The sequence below is a fragment of the Homalodisca vitripennis genome, chromosome 2, assembly GCF_021130785.1.
Source record: "Homalodisca vitripennis isolate AUS2020 chromosome 2, UT_GWSS_2.1, whole genome shotgun sequence".
NCBI lineage: Eukaryota > Metazoa > Arthropoda > Insecta > Hemiptera > Cicadellidae > Homalodisca > Homalodisca vitripennis.
This window is the reverse complement of record NC_060208.1, coordinates 43449253-43468482: the sequence shown is the minus strand read 5'-3', so window position 1 is coordinate 43468482 and position 19230 is coordinate 43449253. Positions and strand designations below refer to the sequence as shown.

The following is a 19230-nucleotide window of genomic DNA, read 5'->3' as shown; positions in this document are numbered from 1 at the left end:
TCTTAAATTGGCAACTTTAAGTCTATTTCACTAGTTATCTGACAGAGATATAACTATTATTCATGTGCCTGATGGTTGGTTTAAGTGTATCTAGCTATGAAAAACATATGATAAAAATGATCATTTAATATATTTAACCCTTTCAATAACACTGCCATTTTGACCCCACCAAAATGAGCACTGCTGACACAGAGATATCTGTCTCAAACATTTCTTAATCAATTAAAAAAGGGGAAAAAACCAGGTTTTGTACGTATATGGTGCAAAATGGCTCTCGACTCCTTAACTACTAGGATCTGTTCACAAGTTTGCAGGTTCAAATAAACTTCAATTCCATAATATTTGTCCAAATAATGAACACATTTTGTCATCATTATAAAAACAAATACATGTTATGTATAAAACATAATATAATATACAAAAGTACATAACAAATTTCAAACTTTAAATTGATTGTTTGAGATGTTAATCTGCCTTGCGAGGTTTGAGCCTCAAGTTGGGTTTCTTGACTGTGGCCAAGCAAGCTCCGTTGGCGAAACTCTTGTGCGAGCCGGCCAACACTACGATAAACAACGAGTTGAAAGGTGGACTGTCGTGGATCCGCTTTAACCAAGTGTCAACCTGCAACCAAATAATATTTTAAGTAAATTGTATCCTCTGTTGGGTTATACACGTTTGTAGTGTGCAGATGTATGAAGAATGTTTTTCAAATTTCACTCTCATCAGATGAATCTATTGTTTGAATAAAACTATTGAGGTGGTTTTAATTTATGTCCTGTTTTGAGACAGTCCTATGGGAAAAGGAAAACTTTTTTCCCAAGGTAACCCTAAATTAAAATAAATATTTTGTTTTGATAACGTGATGCATAAGCATATTTTGTTTTATCTTATGTAGAAGGAACAACTAACATTTGTATTCTAATGTTCTGATTATTCTTTCCGTTTTTCAGACCCCTCCCTTTGCTCAAATGAGCAAACACAGAAATATTATTTACCCTCAGATTGAATGGAAAATTTAAAATTTATATTCATATGGTTTTTTACAAGAACGCAATCATTATTTGTTAACAAAATTTTCTTGTTTCACACTGATTAGCATCAAGAGGTTTTAATCAATTTATTTTCTTTAAATCCTCAATCCAATATTACATATATAAAAAAAATGTTCAACAATCTTAGTGAAAGATTTTCTACGGTTTTGTTGTTAATTTATAATAGTTTCTAAATGTTCTTACCGCAGTAATGTCTTCGTCATCACCCAAAATGACATGTGCCAACGTGAAATTGCTGCTCTTACACTGACGACAGGCAATGTCAATGGTTTCTGTATTGCTATTGGTTGTTTCCGTCCTCACTAGGTTCTTGTTTTCACGGTGTGCTGCTGCCACGAACGTTGAATACTCAGCAAGTTTCTCTTCTGGTGCAATAACTGCAACTACAAAGAAGTTTTATTGGCTTTTTATAGGAGAAAAGTAAGGAGTAACTAGTTTGGAAATCTCGGATTTCATTTTTAGTACACATGTTTGATAAATGTGCCTCAAGTTAACTACTGTATATCCTACCTTTGATTTCACACACTCACAGGTGTATATGTCTTATCGTTATGATTAGGCTGTAAACTAATATGCAGTCTAGTGGTCAGCAAACTACTCCATGTTAAAGCAGATGGTTGTTAAAATTTTTCTATAAAGCTGATTCCCTTTTAAGCCTTATTCTGCTTGCATTCATGGACCACTGACCAATTTGAGAATCAGAATAAGGGGAAAAGTTAATACAGTACAAGGTCGATGGTATTGATAATAAGTGCAAGTCATAGACAGGATTTGAACCTGAACTAACTCAAACTTAGATCCAAAGTTTGACATCTCGGACTGGCTCTCCCAAATCCATATGTTTGCTTAGGGAATGTGTATACCTGAACATGTTTGTATAATAATGCAATTCTATCAACAAAATTTACTTTTTTATTAATAATGGCATAATGCTGTAACCTTTTGGTGTTACTAAGAACAAAATCATCAATTAAAATGAATATAATGCTTGTTTTGTGTACAAAGCATTTGTAAGTCTGAGGTTTTAAAACTTGTTACAACCAAAAATTGTCTACCAGTGTCAATTTATATAATCTAAAATATGTTTTGCATACATACAAATAATTAACTAGATACCTTCAGGCTAAGTGATGTGAATATTAAATTTATTATATATTAAGCTATAAGCTACACATAACAATATCACACGAGTGGCTTATTATAAGAATGTTTAAATGTTTGATAAGATTCCTGTGAAATTTAGTTGAGAAGCACTAAATAAAACTTAAAAATATTGAGAATATGAGTTGGCTTTATTTTAATGTTTTTATCAAACCTAATAGTGCACACTTAAATGACATTTTTAACAAAATGAACTTTAATCAATACAAAAATTTGACTAGTAGCTCTCGTTTTCACTCCTTTCCCCTTAAAATATTATTTTGTATTCTTTACAGTGTTGTTTATAATGAAATAACAATTTTACAAGTTATTCTAAAATCATTAAATTATGACAAAAATCATTCTATTTTCAATGTAATCAGAATACATTAAAAGGAAGTATGCACTGACTCACAGTCAATTTCAGTTAATTTAATTAGCGAATCAACCCTCAGTCATATCTGGGTGTATGTTAGCGAGACAACAACTCACCTGCCCGTTTCCCCATGGTGATGTGCTTAAACAAGCTGGTTGCCATCATCGGCCCCACTTCCAGCTTGAGGTCATCAAACTCCTCAGCATTGTGCTCCTGGTACACAGCGGTTGTTCCGTTGGCAGCATTGCTCGTGTTAGACGTATTAGTGTCATCTCTCAGCCCTGACAGCACAGCGTCTCCATACTCTATACCTGCAGAACCCACATCTTGAGTAAACAACGTTTTAAAATAACAAAATTAAATTGCTACTACAAAAAATACATTAATTACTAACCTTTTAAGTTATAAAAAGTAATGAATATTTAGAGGAGATCTAAATTTAACTGAATCCGATTCATATACTGAGTTGTCAAGAGAAAGACAAAGTAGAACAGAGGTACTTATTTTAACTTATTAAAACTATTCTTTAAACATACAATATAGTACATTTAAAAAGGAAGATTTAAACACACTGTGTAACTCTATAAGACTTATTTTCAGAAAAACATTACCAGAAGAACTCTGGTTTGCGCAACAACCTAAATTTACTACAAATAATCTGAACATTCCCTGATGTGAACCGTACTCACTCTTGGTTAGTTTCAGCTGGACCAGTTTCAGAGCCGCCAGACTGTCCTCCACAGAGTCGTGCCCCTCCGCACCTCTATGCTGAATTTCCTCATTCAGGAACTCCATGGACAGCCGAGCCAGCTTGCTCTTGAACCTGCGGTTGCCTGTGAGATTGAAGATCACGCTGGTATCGATCACATACGGGTGCATCATCTGGTAACAGGCATTTCTGAATTACAGAAATTATCGAAGAAATTTTCATATATGCTTGTATAAAAGTTTGTTCTTATTCATTAAAACAATATTAAGGTGACACAGGAATACTGATGCTTTGTATGTATGACTAATTACAATTAATTTCAATCTGCACTAAGTTGCTAACTATAAAAAAAATAATAAATTTTCCCCCTCAGGACTATTGAATTTGTGATGCTATTTATTATATTCAGATTTAAACAGTCAGTATTGGTTATTATTTTTAACAGGTTAAGATAAACCTCCTTTTTACTCATTATATTTCACTTATTCATTAATAAATACAGTGTCCAAGCTAATGTTTTAATTGAATTATCTGAATAATCCTTTTCAAGACCAATGGTAAGGATTTCTCATAAAAATGACTGTAAATTTCACATTATTCAGATTTTGTTTCTCAGCAAATAAAAATTTGGTGTACTAAATGATGCCAATGTAGGTGATATTGTAGTAGTACCATTAGTTCCACTATGTTATCACATATACGAGGCATATCTAGAAAGTAAGTGTACTGGGGCTCTCATGGCCGGAGAGACATTTTTCAACAAGTTGGCTACACTGCCCTGAAGCCTGATTCCTCCATTCCACAATGAGACCGGTTCGAGGTCAGTACGTTGAAAACTGATGATGTGACAAATATTACGTGAAGAATGTCAATACAATCTCCCGTCCAGTGCAAAAGACACTGTGATCCGTTATCTCGTTTGGAAGGGAAAAACTCCAGTTGAGGTTCATAATCCGATTAAAACTGTATATCGTGATAAAGCTATGAATCGTACGAGTGTTTTGAAGTGGTGTCACGAGTTTAAAAACGGTCATACATCTATGCATGATGATCAGAGGAGCAGAAGACCTTCAATTGTGACTGAAGTTCAGAAAAAATTGAAAATGCACTCCACAACGATCGCAGATTGACTGTGGATAAACTTTATAGGATATTACACAAATCTCCATATCTCTGCTATACAAAACCATCACAGAAACCTTCATATATTGGAAAATGTCCTTGAGGTGGGTCCCAAAACAATTGATAGACCAACATTGGATCACGTGGAGGCCAGGCAAGAGTTTTTAAGACGCTACAAACTCCATGGAGATAAATTTCTCCACTTCATCTTTTGGTATTATGCATAGCATTTCTTTTAAAGACAATTTTAATTATTTCTGTTTGATTATCTTGGCAGTTGTTAAAAGGTACTATATTGGCACTCAACTTAATATATTTTATTTTAACAATATTTTTTAACACTGTTATCTTTTAGTCACACCAGTGATCAGAAATGAATTTTTAGCAAATTAACAAAACATTTATTAATTGGGTTTTACATTAAACTAATACCAGACACATGTGAAGAAACACATATTTGTCACTCACTGTTTGAAAAACCCAACACAATATAAACTGGTGACAATAGCATTAAACTGCACATGCCAAGTTGAAACTACGAGGGGTATTAGAAAAATAAGGTTCCCATGATTTTTTAAAATAGACAGCTCTATATTTGTACTTAGTGTTAATACATCAATTTAAAACTTAAAAGTTAAGCTATTTTTCCACATAATCATCGTTTCTGTCCAAACACTTTTGTAGACTATGCTCCAACTTTTCTATCCCCATGTTGTAGAATTCTGCCGCCAATCCTTTGAGGAATCGAGTAACCTCTTCCTTGACTTCATCATCGGTACTGAAGCATTGGCCACCCAAGTGTTCCTTTAATTTTAGGAATAAGTGATAATCACTTGGGGCTAGGTCTGGGCTGTAGGGGGGATGGGGCACGATAGTCCAACCAAAATTTGTCAGCAGTTCTTGAGTTTGACGTGAGACATGAGGTCGAGCGTTGTCATGGAGAAGCCTCACACCACTGGACAATCTTCCTCTCCGGCAGTTCTGGATCGCACGTCTCAGTTTTCTTAATGTGTCGCAATATCTGTCAGAGTTCACTGTTGTTCCATGAGGCAAAAAGTCTTATCAAAAACAGACCCTACCTGTCCCAAAAGACGATTGTCATGAGGCCGTCCACTTCGGTGTTCATCGTGAATTTCCATGCGGCCTTCACTGAATTATCCACACCATTTCGAAACGTGTTGAACAGATATGCAGTTTTCTTCATAAACTTCGATTAACTGACGATGAATTTCAATAGGTGAAATCTGTTTTGCATTTCAAAAACGTATCACAGCACGAATTTTGCATCTGGCGGTAACAACGGTAGGGAGCTCCATCTTCGAAGGCAAATAGGCCGGCACTGTTGGGTGTAGCGAGACGCGAGTGGTATGGATAGAGAGAGGGACAGCTGATGAGTAAGACAGTGTTGCCAGATTTCTCCCAACATATCGCATTCTGTCTCGACAGCATAGGGAACCTTATTTTTCTAATACCCCTCGTACAAGGCTTATGTAAAATTTAATATAAATAAATCTGCAGATGACGCCGCATATTTCGGACATGGTGGGATGCTGGATAGATATTAATTGTCACTAAATGTATAACAGTTCTCAATGTACTGACCTCGAATCGGTCCTGTTGTGGAGAGAAGAAATCAGGCTACACGGTAGAGTAGCCAAAATGTCGGAAAAAAATCCTTCTAGACGTGAGAGACTCAGTACACTTACTTTCTGGATGTGCCTCGTATAATTTTACAGCTGTGTTATAAATTAAAATCAATATTTTAAAAATCTTAAAATGACTTTTACAAAATTGTACTAATGAAATTTCAGACCAAATAACAACCAAACAACAGTCACCTTCAAAGCGTGCAAATCACCTCCAAGCGACTGTCCTACTAAGATGACATCAGACGGAAACAAGGCACGCAAGTCCTTTTGAATGTCTTCTAATCTGGTTGTGACTCCCTTTAACGTCTCAGGTGTGATACCAGAGTACTCTGTCAGATAGTTGATGATGGGGTTGGGAGGCAGACATAACGACTCGTACACGGTCTGTAAAACATAAGTTCATTGAGATTAGAAAGTAAACCACAATCTGGTTGTGCCTCCCTTCAACGTCTCAGGTGTGATACCAGAGTACTCTGTCAGATAGTTGATGATGGGGTTGGGAGGCAGACATAACGACTCGTACACGGTCTGTAAAACATCAGTTCATTGAGATTAGAAAGTGAACCACAATCAGGTTGATTACATTAGATATACTTATGCTGTAGTAGATTCTAGATCTCTTCTATATTAATGCTGTACTCAACCAAGTGGCCAGTTTATATCATTATTACTTTAATAGTTTAATAATATTCCTGTTTGGCAGTCTGTTTCCAAAATATTCCCTTCTGAAAAAAATTGAAAGAAAGGTAGATTTCAAATGCACCTGTCGTCTAAAACTCCAGATAATCCTAAATAACAATAATTTAGAGATGTTTTAAATTAATCCACCTATAAATTTTAGCTATGACAACATTTTAAAATACTGTACTTACTGTAAATGATTTACTAATTTTTAAACATTACATTATTGCTATAAGGATACTGTTACTCTACAGTTCAGTTATAATCAAACTGCTTTTTTGAAACAGAAAACATACTGAAACCTTATAAGGTTTCAAAACACTGCAGGTTTAAAACACTGCTGTTGTTAAATGGTTAAAAAGATATAAAAAAACGTATTGTAATATGGTTACTTTTACTTTCTGTGGGTTAGTTACATAAAACATACTATACACAGTAACAACTCAACATAGATTTCAAACTGAACATTGACACTTTAAGCAGGACTTTTTTCAGGTTTTTCTGATCATGTGAGATCGTCCTGCAAGTTGCTAATTTTGTAATCAAACAGATTAGAGAAAGCTCATACTTTAAATTAATAAACATGATTTGCATTTCTAACAACTGTCAACTCACTGAAATCATATGAATGATGCAAAGTCTAAAAATTTAGACAAGGGGAATTTCTGGATGGGAACATTGCATTGGGCAAATGAAGACTATAACCATGACAAAATCATTTAATCTCATGGCTTAACACCTACGGATTTCTTCTTACAAAATAAAGATTAAATACATGTTATACCCAAAAGCAGATATTCTTACAGATCTAAAAAATGAAATGTATGCTACAATAATAACAATGTGGTGTTAATTTTTTGCTAGAATTGCACTCTAGCAATTCTAAAAGTTATCTCAATAAATGTCTTAGAGGATCGTTCAGAAAGTAAGTTGCTTTAATAAATAGACAATATTCTTTATTTGTAATTTCTTAAATAGATACTATAGCATAATTAAAAATGAAATATTTCTTGCTTTACATTGTTTTGACTTAATTTATTTTAGGATTGATTGTATGATTTTAGTAGGTGATAGGATTCATTTATTGAGTACACTGGTTGTTCCAAGAATTAAAATCCATATTTCTGGGAATATTCAGATTCTTTGTGTACTCAACAACTGTATGGATGTAGAGTGTTGTGAAAGTTAGAAGCTTTGGAATTTAAAAACTTCCCTACTTCTGTTTGTAGGGCAAAAGCTTAAGAGTGTCCTAATGGCCGTTTTCTAGAGTACTGGGATTTTGCTAAGGTTTATCTCTGATGCTCCTCCCCATGAGGATAAACCATTATCCATTACTTTTACAGTTGTTTATTTTATACATTTGATAGAACGACTCAAACTATTTTTCAATATAGTTTGGGTACTCATTGGGCATAACATTTATGATACTCAAGTTTCTCAGTCACAAGAATTTCATAAACTAAATTTTTTTATGGCTTTGAAAGATCTGTAATTATGATCCTTCTTTTTTTCCAAACTTATATGTTTGACGAGGTTGTCAGTATCCACAGGTGGTCAGCAACTTCGTTTTTTGTTGTAAACATTAGTAATTCTTCAAGAAACAATTTTTAAATGCAGTATAGCTCATAATGTATTCTGCTTAAACAGAACACAACTCACAATGATTTTCACCAGTAGATTTTTATTTACCAAAAGAAATCTAATGTCATTACGTACTTTACAGTCAGCAGGAGAGTTGATTGGGGGGGTCATTTTGAACTAGTTTAGAGTGCTCAGAATGGCATAGTGACTTCACTATTACAGTGTCAGATGTGTACTGAATGTAGCTATAGATCGCCACTCAGATCATGCCGCCATCCCAACCTGTTTGGTGATCAGAAGCCTTGGCACCTTACTTTACGAACAATCTTACTTGGATATGATTTCAACATTGTAAAGTTCTTTTTTATTCTTATATGGAGCCCATGTGAACATGTTTTAACACATAAAAACATAAATGGAACCAAAATGAAAATTTGTTACAACAAATGGTAGGGGCACCTGGCCTAACAAATTAAATTAGCATCTGGAAAGGAATTACATTATTGTTTTGAAACCTGTTGGGCCAAAATCAGCAGCCTACCATCTTGAGTTTTGCTTCTTCACATAAAATATCATAAACCCAATCTAACTTAAATACTCTTAAGGTAAGAAAATTCCGGAAAATATTTACCTTGTGATTCTCATCGACCACAGAGACCCGCGTCAGCTCATTGCCAGCTCTTGTCAGGCACATCTCACAATCCAGTGCCCACATTGGAGAGCTTGGCGTCACCTCCGTGTACTCATCCTTTGTCATCACATAGTCTGGATACCTGCTCAATATTTCTTACATGAGTTTCAAGGGGTCAAATATTTCCTAAACCCATTGAGGAAGTATTTATTAGGGCCTCTGCAGGATCAATAGCAACAATTAAATTGGGGGAAAATGTAAGACTTTGGTTAATCTTTCTAAAACAAAATCCTTAAAATCTAGAGCAATTTTTTACCACTGTCTTTACAGTAAAATCTTCTTTTAATATATAAAATACATTGTTTGTAGTAAAATTATTAATTATTATAATACATTTTATTATTTTTAGTTAATTTCAAACTAACTATAAAATGTATTATTTGTAATAAAATTATTAATTATTATAATGCACTATATTATTATTGTAAAAAACTATATTTGTGGTTAAATTTCATATCATTCAAAAATCTATAAAATTAAAACTTTTTTCACATTTTAACATTTAATAATATGTTAAAATTATTTTGGCACTTAAAACATTTCAAAATGTTCATTTTGTATTATGTGTTTTCATGTCAAATTTTAAGATTTTTCATTTTTGTATATGTGTCAATATCCAGATATGATTGGCCAATATCATTAATATGGTTAGAACATGGTCAGCACATTTTAAGAATTTGAAGTATTTTTTTACATAATACATGTTTTTGTATGTATATGTGGGGGTCATTGAATCTAATTTCGAATTTTCAGCTGATCTGAACAATGTAATAGTTTGACACTCACTAATAAGAAAATATTCATGTTATGTTCCAATTCTGTTCCACCTTCCTGAAGATTTATAAATTATTCAAGAACTTTTATTACGAGGCATGTTTTTAAAGTAAGTACCGTTTTGATATAAAAAATCAACAAGTAAATTTTTCAAACAAAACTTAATTTACCTAAAACAGCATTCTTTCCTCTACTTCTCTACATAATTTCCATTATTGTTAAGGCACTGTCGTATCTTGGGTCCAGGACAACCACTTTTGCACAGACGTTTTTACTTCTTCATCATTGGAATGACGCTTCCACGCCAAATGCGTCTTCAAGTGCAGAAACAAATGGTACTCGCTAGGCACTACATCGGGACTGTATGGAGGATGGTCCAATTGTTCCCAGCCAAATGAAGTGATGAGCTCTTGCATTCGATTTGTTGAATGTGGACGAGCACGATCATGGAGCAAAACAACGCCTGCACTCAGCATGCCATGCCTTTTGTTTTGAATTGCGCAGCGCAGTTTTTTTAAAGTTTCACAGTACGCGGCTGCATTAATCGTATCACCGCGAGGCAGAAAATTGACCAACAACCACACCCTGTCTGTCCCAAAAGACAGTGCACTTGATTTTCTGGGCAGAAATTGTTTGCTTGAATTTGACTTTCCTAGGGGATGTTGAATGCCGCCATTCCATTGACTGTTGTTTTTTGATTCTGGTGTAACGTAGGCTACCCACGTTTTATCGCCTGTAACGATATGGCTTAAAAAAATCATCGCCCTCGTTACTGTAATGCTCGAGAAAGCTCAATGCACTGCCCAATCGTTTGGTTTCGTGCTCATCATTCAACATTTTCGGTACCCACCGTGAACACAATTTCCGATAATTTAAACGTTCGGACACAATTTCGTAGAGAACACTTCTTGATACAGCAGGAAATTTTTCAGATAAGGACGAAATTGTGAACCGTCTGTTCTCTTTCACTTTACATTCCACTTTTTGAATGAGATCATCGGTAATGACTGAAGGTCACCCACTTCGTTCCTCATCATGAACGTTTGTGCAGCCGTCTTTAAAGGCCCTAACCCATTTCCGCACCATTCCTTCACTGTTTTTAATGTAATATTTTACCATAAACTTCACTGATTTGACGATGAATGTCAATTGTTTTTAAGCTTTTAGCACAGAGAAAACGAATCACATCATGCACTTCACAGTCAGCAGGATTCTCGATAGTCGGCAGCATTTTAAAATCACGTAAACAAACGAAGACTCGATCAAACGGCGTCGTAATGGCGTCTGTGGCTTCCCAACTGATGTAGCTAACACTACGCGCATGCGCTAAACGGCAACTGCAGCGCTACAGCGGCGTAATTTAAAAACGGTACTTACTTTAATAACATGCCTCGTATTACAAGATGTATCAGCAATAAAATTTAACCTGAAAGGATGAAAACTTCTCACAAGTAGAGATTGCTATCTTTGGCTACCTGCGGTTAACTTTACTAAATAACCAATGCCAAAGAATTCTGATTGATTCCAAAGAGAAGACTTGTGACAGGAAATTGATCCATTAATGTACTCCCACATTGTGCCTACAGAATAGGATGCCTAAGTACCCTTATTCATTAAAATATTTAACACCTTATGGAAATTTTTCCAGTGGAATCTCAGTCTCTACATTTTATTAACATAATTCCATGAGTTGGTATTCTCAAATACCAGTTCTAGAAACAAAAATCATATTTATATTTCAATAACAGTTTCTTTATCGAGAAAATATTCAGGAAAGTTAGTCATGTCGGGTTAGTAGGTTAGATCTCACCTGTCCCCCAGCTCCTTGCTGTAAGGCAGCGGATAACCCTCTTCTATCAGCTGTAACGCAGACAGCAACAGATCTGTGCGTGGGAACCGATCCGTGGATGGGACACTAATCCGTTGCTCTACATCTTCAGTTTGCGTTCTTGGAACTGATGTGATGGAGAAAGCAGACCGCAGAACTTTGATGATTCGATCAGTTACCAAAGCCTCGGGACAAATCTCTTTCCCAAACTCTGAAATATATGAGAAGCAAACATACATCAGATATTAAAAACATGATCAAAGTTTAATTTAAGGCCAACAAGTTAGAATAAAATATAACAAGTTTGTATCACCTACTTGGTACCCCTATCCTGTATGAATAATCCAAAATAATAAACTCAATAAATTATGCGATAATAGTTAAAAAAATCTTTACGTAAAATTTATGGGCCATCATATGAACAAGGGGTATGGAGAAGAAAACATAATAGAGAAATCAGGGAGCTCTACAATAGTACGGATGTAATAGGAGAAATAAAGTGCAGAAGACTCCGTTGGGCAGGCCATGTTTTGAGAAGAGAAGAGGAATGCAAACTGAGGAGGGTAATGTACGGTAACCCAGAAGGAAGACGACTCCGTGGGAGACCGAAAGTGAGATGGTGGAACCAGGTGAAGGCTGATATGGAGAAGGTGGGCGCTTCAGAGGAAGATGCAGAGGACCGTTCAAGATGGAGGAGCTTTGTTGGTGCGGCTAAATATCACCTCCGATATAAATGGCCCTGGGAGTAAGTAAGTAAGAGTAAGTAAGTTAAAAAATCTAGTATTTATTTATATTTATAAAGTCTTTCTCAAAATTTAGTTTTTAAAAAATTAAACATGATTTTTAGCCAAAGAAGTTAACTTACAAATTTATTTTTACTTTTATCTTGAGTACAACATGATATTTTGTAACTTGATGTTTTGTACTGATTTTCTCACATATATTTGTAATACTAGTGAAAAACTCTTATATCCTTTAGATTTGTAACTGTTAATGGGACATATTCTGCCCATTTCCTACAGGCAACTGATCTGTGAAGCAATCGATACAGTACAATATGGGCAGCATTGATAAAAAGCACTAGAACTATTATTGTTGTTTGATAGTAAAATTTCAAAATACGTAGTCAAAAATCAAGTTATTACTAATATCCAAAGACAGCAAAGTCAGAGTACAGCAAGAAGGTCACGAATGCCTACAAGTTAAACATTTTAGACATAAAAACTATACTAAGTTGAAAACACTTTATGCATAGTAAAAATACCAGAAGTACAATGAATTCATTAACATTGAACACAAATAATACTAACACACACAACATATTGTTTCAGAAAATAATTTCTCAGGGTTGTAGAGGCCTTTTCAACCAGCCAAATTTTCAGTGATGCCTATACATAATAACTGTGTGAACACAAAGAGGCATATTAAACATTTTAACAGGAATCTGATCTAACCTTGCCTGGGTCTTCAAGAGGCTTGCAAAAGGCTGATCTAAGATTGTTGTATTTTGCATTAGCTAAATTGGGGATTTCTATGTCTGTACGGGTGGAGATTCTTTTATTCTTGTAGCACAAACGAAAATATACAAATCATACACAGTCATGTTCTTCTTAAGGAGCTTTGTATGTTGCACTACATATTATCCTTTAAACACACACTTTAAACACTGTTTCTTACTTACGCCATCTATTACTACCAGATTTACCAAAATTAGTACAATAGTATTTCCTGAGTTTTTATGCTATATCTTTTCAGCAGTTAGGCTAAAGTATTTACATTAGAGTTACTACTAAGGGAAGTTGTTATTATGAGCAAAATTTATTATTTATGTTATCTGACATTTTATGGAAGTCATTGATAAGAATTAAGAAAAGAAAAGGGCTTCACACTGATCCTTGGAGCACTTCACTTTCAAAAGTTGCAATATCATAAAGCTTGTTTAGGTGTTCATTCAGGTACGTCTTAAAAAGTTTTAACTCAACACCTTTTACATTATAATAGTAAAATATAATAAGAAGGATATCAAGTGGAAAAGTTGAAAGTCTTGGTAAGGCTACAAAGTAGACAGATCAGATAAGACAGAATTGAAACCGGCTCAAGGTGTTAGATGATTTTTACCATACAGTCATTAATTCTCTTATTACTCAACAAATTTGTAAGTTCAATAACTCTATGAAATAAATTATTAGATCTAAATCATTGCATAATAGCATAAATTTATATCTCATACTTCACTGGCAACTGTTATCTATATTATTAAATTATACAAGGAAACAAAAATACACATTAGTTCTTTAACTACTAAAATTTGAAGCAACTTATTTATTCAATGTTCCACAAACAGTAAGCAAAGTAAATATTACAAGTACATTTCAACATTTAGTAGTGAACCATGATGAGAGTTGCATCAGTTTGGTTTATCCACCTTTTAACTGCCTATGGTTTCAACTTCATGTTTTCTGTTCCTTCATCAGTATATAATAAATATATGTTCAGGTTTTGTTACATGCAACAATGGTGTAAAATTCAAGTTACCCCACTGTCTACACAGAGTTCAATGAAAGAGTGGAGGAAATTTAATTGGATTGCATTCATGTGAGAAAAAAACAAAAGACCAATATAAACTAACTTTTCTCCAGGTTCTTCTTTTGTTGGCGGGTGATGGCAACAGCGCAGAGCTCCTCAACAATACTCGAGTTGTACGAGTACGGTGACACCATCTCAGCTCTTAGCTCCATCTTGGAGAGCGTCGGACAAGCTGACTCCTGGCTGTACAGATCGTAGGCTGAGGCCCCTTCCACTACAAGGACCACCGTCTTGTTGACCCGATTGAACTTCTTCAACTCCGCCCATCTGTACATACCATTGAGAGATGTTTCAACTCTATTGGTAAACAATTAAAACATATGAACAGTTTATTGAACGTTTAGGCAGAATAAGTTACCTAGGGAAACGGGGACAGTCGTGCCCTAACTGTGAGACGAGGATGAAGTTCTGAACGTCACAGGGCAGAATGGGAGTGCGCGGAGTTAGCAACCCCAGGTCCGCTTCCTTCCCCACTCCTTTCAGCCTCACCATGGGGATCTCCTGAACATTATAAGATAGTTAATACCAGCGCTTGGAGGAAAATTCAAATTGTCACTCACCTTTACATGGAAATCTGCAGCGAGGGACATGAGGAGTAGCTGCCCTGGGGAGGAACCGTCTTAGAGGGAAACAATTAAATAGCTATGAACTTACGATACTAAAGAAAATGAGGTATGGCCAGAGTGAATAATCTGTTGTTTATTTCACTGAATTGGGGTAAATTTAAAAGTATCTAGAACTATATAATTTTATTAAAATTTTGGTTTCATTTACCTTTTTTATTCAATGTTACAACATGAACAACAATTTTTATTCTATATAGCACAATAATATCAATACGCCGGCATTACTGAATTACCATTGGAAAAGTTACATTATATCCTAATGTCAAACGCACTTTTAACTGCCTTAGAGCTGGTCATACTCATTATCAAAAGTTGAAATGGGGTTTGGCTCAATGCTATTAAAATAGAATTATGATTAAGTGTTGTGCAGATACCAGTCTTAGAAAAGTAGATTGCCTCTCCCACCAAAAGGATAATTTTATGTTCTGTAATCGCTCACTTCTACCTCAACTTAACACATTCGAGTCTACGCTCGAGCCAGGCACGAGCGCCATTGTTTAAACCCCCGGCCGGCGCTCGAGCGTGACTCGAGCACAGCTTTGCCGATTGATATACGGAGTTGCTCGAGTGATATTCGAGTGCCGTCTGCTGCATTAGAAAGCCAGCTTTAATGGTTAATTCAGAAAAATTCCGCTAGGCGCTACTACGTCATACCCGCTTGAGGCTTTTGTTTATCCACTGACGTGGCCTGGCGCGTCGTCAGTCTGTCTACGACAACAATAATTTTTTTAGCATTTGAAATTTTTTTGGCAATTAAAATAATTATTTGTAAATATGTATATAGTAAATGCCTTTAAAAAAATTGAAATTACTTGTTTTATTTATTCAAAAGTTAGTTTTCAAGTAACACAAGACATGCAGGAGTTTTTATTTTTCTTCAAAAAATGTAAGTTTTGAAATTTTTTAAAAATTAATTAGATTTTATAGGAATACAGTTTTACATATCATTTTAAAGAGGAAAGATAGAACTTTCAAGAAAATATAATATCTTATACATAATATTTAACAGTTTTCTAAAAAAAAAAAAAATCTGAAAACCAATTAATTTATGCAGACCGGGTTATAAAAACAGCAAATAGCGAGCCAGACTCCAATGTGTTAACTGCCTTAGAGCTGGTCATACTCATTATCAAAAGTTGAAATGGGGTTTGGCTCAATGCTATTAAAATAGAATTATGATTAAGTGTTGTGCAGATACCAGTCTTAGAAAAGTAGATTGCCTCTCCCACCAAAAGGATAATTTTATGTTCTGTAATCGCTCACTTCTACCTCAACTTAATGGTTACAAGTAGGGAATAACTTAATGGATACTCAGTATATATATATTTTATTTTTTTATAATTTCAAAAACACCTCATGCCCTACCTATTTATAGCTCATCTGCATGCAAATATACCACCGTTTTCCATATTAAAGGTAAGCAATGAATAGAATTTATGTCCACTATGTGTAAAAGATGAGTGTGGAAGCTGATTATATTCAACTACAAACAAAGTAACAGGGTGAATAGAGATCTGAAAGACATCTCAAATCAAAATATTATTGACTGCAAGTTGTTCTTACTTTGAAGGCATCCCTTACTTAAAATTAATGCTCGGTTACAAAAAAGAACTCACTTTCAGTTGCTTTTTTTCTTTCCTTAAGCAATCTTCTTAGTTCTGCTATCTCCATCTCTTCATCCGCTATGATGGAGTTCTGTAAAATAATTGCCATTTTATAATTAACACAGTAAATTAAGAATTAAATTCACTAAGTAAAATTTGAATCGTTTGAGATTTTCAGAATAATTAAGATTCTTAAACAATGGGAAAAGGCAAAAAGGCTTTTTTCAATTTAAGACATTTGTATAAAAAGAATTACCATGTGGGTCAGATGTTAAACATGTTAATATAGGTTTGATATGTCACAACTTACCTCTGTACTATTGGATACATCCTTTTGATTCTTTTCATTCCCAACCTTTTCCTTAGGTGTTGGATAGGTAGAATTTTTCTCTCTGTGTTTTTTCTGCCAAAAAATGTAAAATTTTTTACAAATGACTAAGTATTTTAGAAATATATTAAGGTTATTAGTTAACTTTCAAGCTTATATATTAAACAAAACAATGATAGCTAATTTTTAAATGATAAATACTGCTCAAGTAATATCCATGTTATACTGTAATAGGTTATTTCATTGTTTTACAAATTACACTATATAATGTAAACTCATTTATTTATTTAGATAGTATATTATTATTTTCTTGAAATCTCTGTTTATTTTTCTTTCAGCTTGTGTTATCCAAAGCTTATGAAACCTTTATAAATGGATCTTTTTAAGAATTTCAAAGTGTTTATAAGGTTGTAGACACATAAGCAATCAAAAACAACTGAGAATAGGAATTTTGATTGCACAAAACATTATATAAATGCTGTATAATGGTAGTAAATAAGCATTGTAATATACAATGGTCATTTTTAAAGTAAGAATCGATTGCGCATTGTACCCACGCATCCTGTCATGTTACATCTGTTCAAGGTCAGCCACTCTTGGCTAGTCCCCCACTAAACCGCCATTATGTTTCATATCACTGCCGGTGTTGGTTGTGTGATTATACTGCTTTGTTTGTCACACCACTAAATACAGTAAGAAACCCTTTTACATTGGACGCAAGATCTACAATTCACTCCATCTGGATCTGAAGAATCTAATTGGAAGACAACTCAAAGACTGGCTGGTGCAGCGACCCTTCTACAATCTAAATGAATATTTTGACTTAGTAAAGGACTCAAACAAGACTTTGTAAAGCAAGACTCAACTTTGTTCTACTTTTGTAATGTATTGCATTTTAAGCTTGACGCCATGCTATTTCTTGAAGAAATTAACAATAAAGAATTCTTTGATTTTATATTAACCATTAATATGGCCGATTGTGTAGTGCGCTCAGGTTTTTAAATACAGAAAAAGTTGATCCTGCTGAAATTCACTGGCATCTTATTGAAGTTTATTGTGAGGGTATAATGAACAAAGAAAATGTGTGAAAATGGTGTAGGCTTTATAACGAAGGAAGAATAAATATTCGTGATGAAGGACAACCTGGACGGCCAACTGTCATGACTGAATATTTGACACAAAAAGTTAATGAGGAAATTCACTATTAACGAACTTCATCAAAAATGTTCATAAGTTTCAAGGTCTGTAGTTTATAACATTGTTACTGATAAACTTTGTTACAAAAAAATGTGTGTGAAATGGGTGCCAAAAATGTTAACAGAAGAACATAAAGCAAAGCGTATAACACATTCTTTGTCCTTTTTGGAGCACTATCACAAGGATAGTGATGAGTTCTTAAGTCACATTGTGACTGGTGATGAGACATGAGTTAGTTGCGTACAGAGACGAAACATCAATCCAGTGATTAGCACTATCCAAACTCCCTAACAAAGCCGTAGAAATTCAAGCGAACCTTCGACAAGGAAAATCATGGCCATAGTTTTTTTGGGACCGGAAAAGCATACTTTTCATAAACTTTCTGCCAAAAGTAATGACAATAAATGCAGAGTTAATGTATAACGTTATTGAAGCTTAGATGCACTATTCAAAACCACCGGCGAGGCCTGCTTTCTAGTGACATTGCTCAGTTTCATGACAATGCTCAGCCTCATGTCACGGTAAGAACACAGACACAGCTGGACAAATTTCATTGGAAATTACTGAATCATCCACCATACAGCCCTGCTTTAGCACCATAAGATGTTCATCTTTTTCCAAACCTCAAGGTATCTCTTGGTGGAAAGTGTTTGGAAATTTATGACATATTGAAAGAAACAGTTACTAACTGAATTAACAGTCAGCAACAGGGTTCTTTGATGAAGGGATCGAAAAGCAGGTGCCACGTCTTGAAAAATGTTTAAATGTTCATGGTGACTATGTAGTGAAGTGAATAAATATTCATAATTTAGTTTGTGATACAATTTAAGTTCATACATAAAGTTTCCCTTCATCCATTAATAAAACGGTTCTTACTTAAAAAAGCCCCTTTTATATTGAAGTGCAGATATTAAAATTTTTTCAAAATGGATATTGTCTTTATAAAACTGGGACAATTCATTATAGTCCAAACTTGATACAATTTTACTGATTCAAAAAGAGATAGTTTGTGGTGAAGATATATTCTTGTTTTTTTTTATATGATATGAGTGTAAGAATAAAAAATTACAAAAATTCATGGTGTATAGGCCCGGAACTGTATAATTAACTAGACTCTGGTACTATACCTTGTCAAACAGTTCGAAAAAGTTGTAGATGTGCATACGTGTACTATATGTTTGGGAACTACCATTCCATCATTAGGTGATTTAAAAAGTTAAAAGTGTTCAACAAGGAATTGTCTAAGTTTAAAATTTTTTTTAATAATTAACACCTGGCAATAAAAG

General features: G+C 34.4%; 1 protein-coding gene across 1 annotated transcript; it reads right to left on the bottom strand.

Annotated features, from left to right (window-relative positions):
• Positions 1–336: 336 nt before the first annotated feature.
• On the bottom strand, positions 337–16790 carry LOC124353854 (RNA exonuclease 5). The gene is made up of 11 exons (XM_046803881.1): positions 16730–16790; positions 16432–16510; positions 14548–14690; positions 14233–14456; positions 11586–11814; positions 8942–9083; positions 6238–6432; positions 3258–3450; positions 2685–2879; positions 1236–1435; positions 337–621 (listed from the first exon to the last, which is right to left on the bottom strand). Exons 3-11 carry the CDS (start codon positions 14679–14681, stop codon positions 466–468), a joined length of 1668 nt encoding a protein of 555 aa, XP_046659837.1. The 5' UTR covers positions 14682–14690; positions 16432–16510; positions 16730–16790; the 3' UTR covers positions 337–465.
• Between the last annotated feature and the right edge of the window lie 2440 nt (positions 16791–19230).

Bases quoted from the DNA above. Each gene is read 5' to 3' on its own strand.
- LOC124353854 (XM_046803881.1), bottom strand. From the start codon at position 14,681: ATGGTGAGGCTGAAAGGAGTGGGGAAGGAAGCGGACCTGGGGTTGCTA. The intron at 11,815-14,232 runs GTTAGTTTATAT...CATATATTTCAG, and splicing joins AAAGAAGAACCTGGAGAAAA to AGTTTGGGAAAGAGATTTGT. The intron at 2,880-3,257 runs GTGAGTACGGTT...TGGGTTCTGCAG, and splicing joins CCAGCTGAAACTAACCAAGA to GTATAGAGTATGGAGACGCT.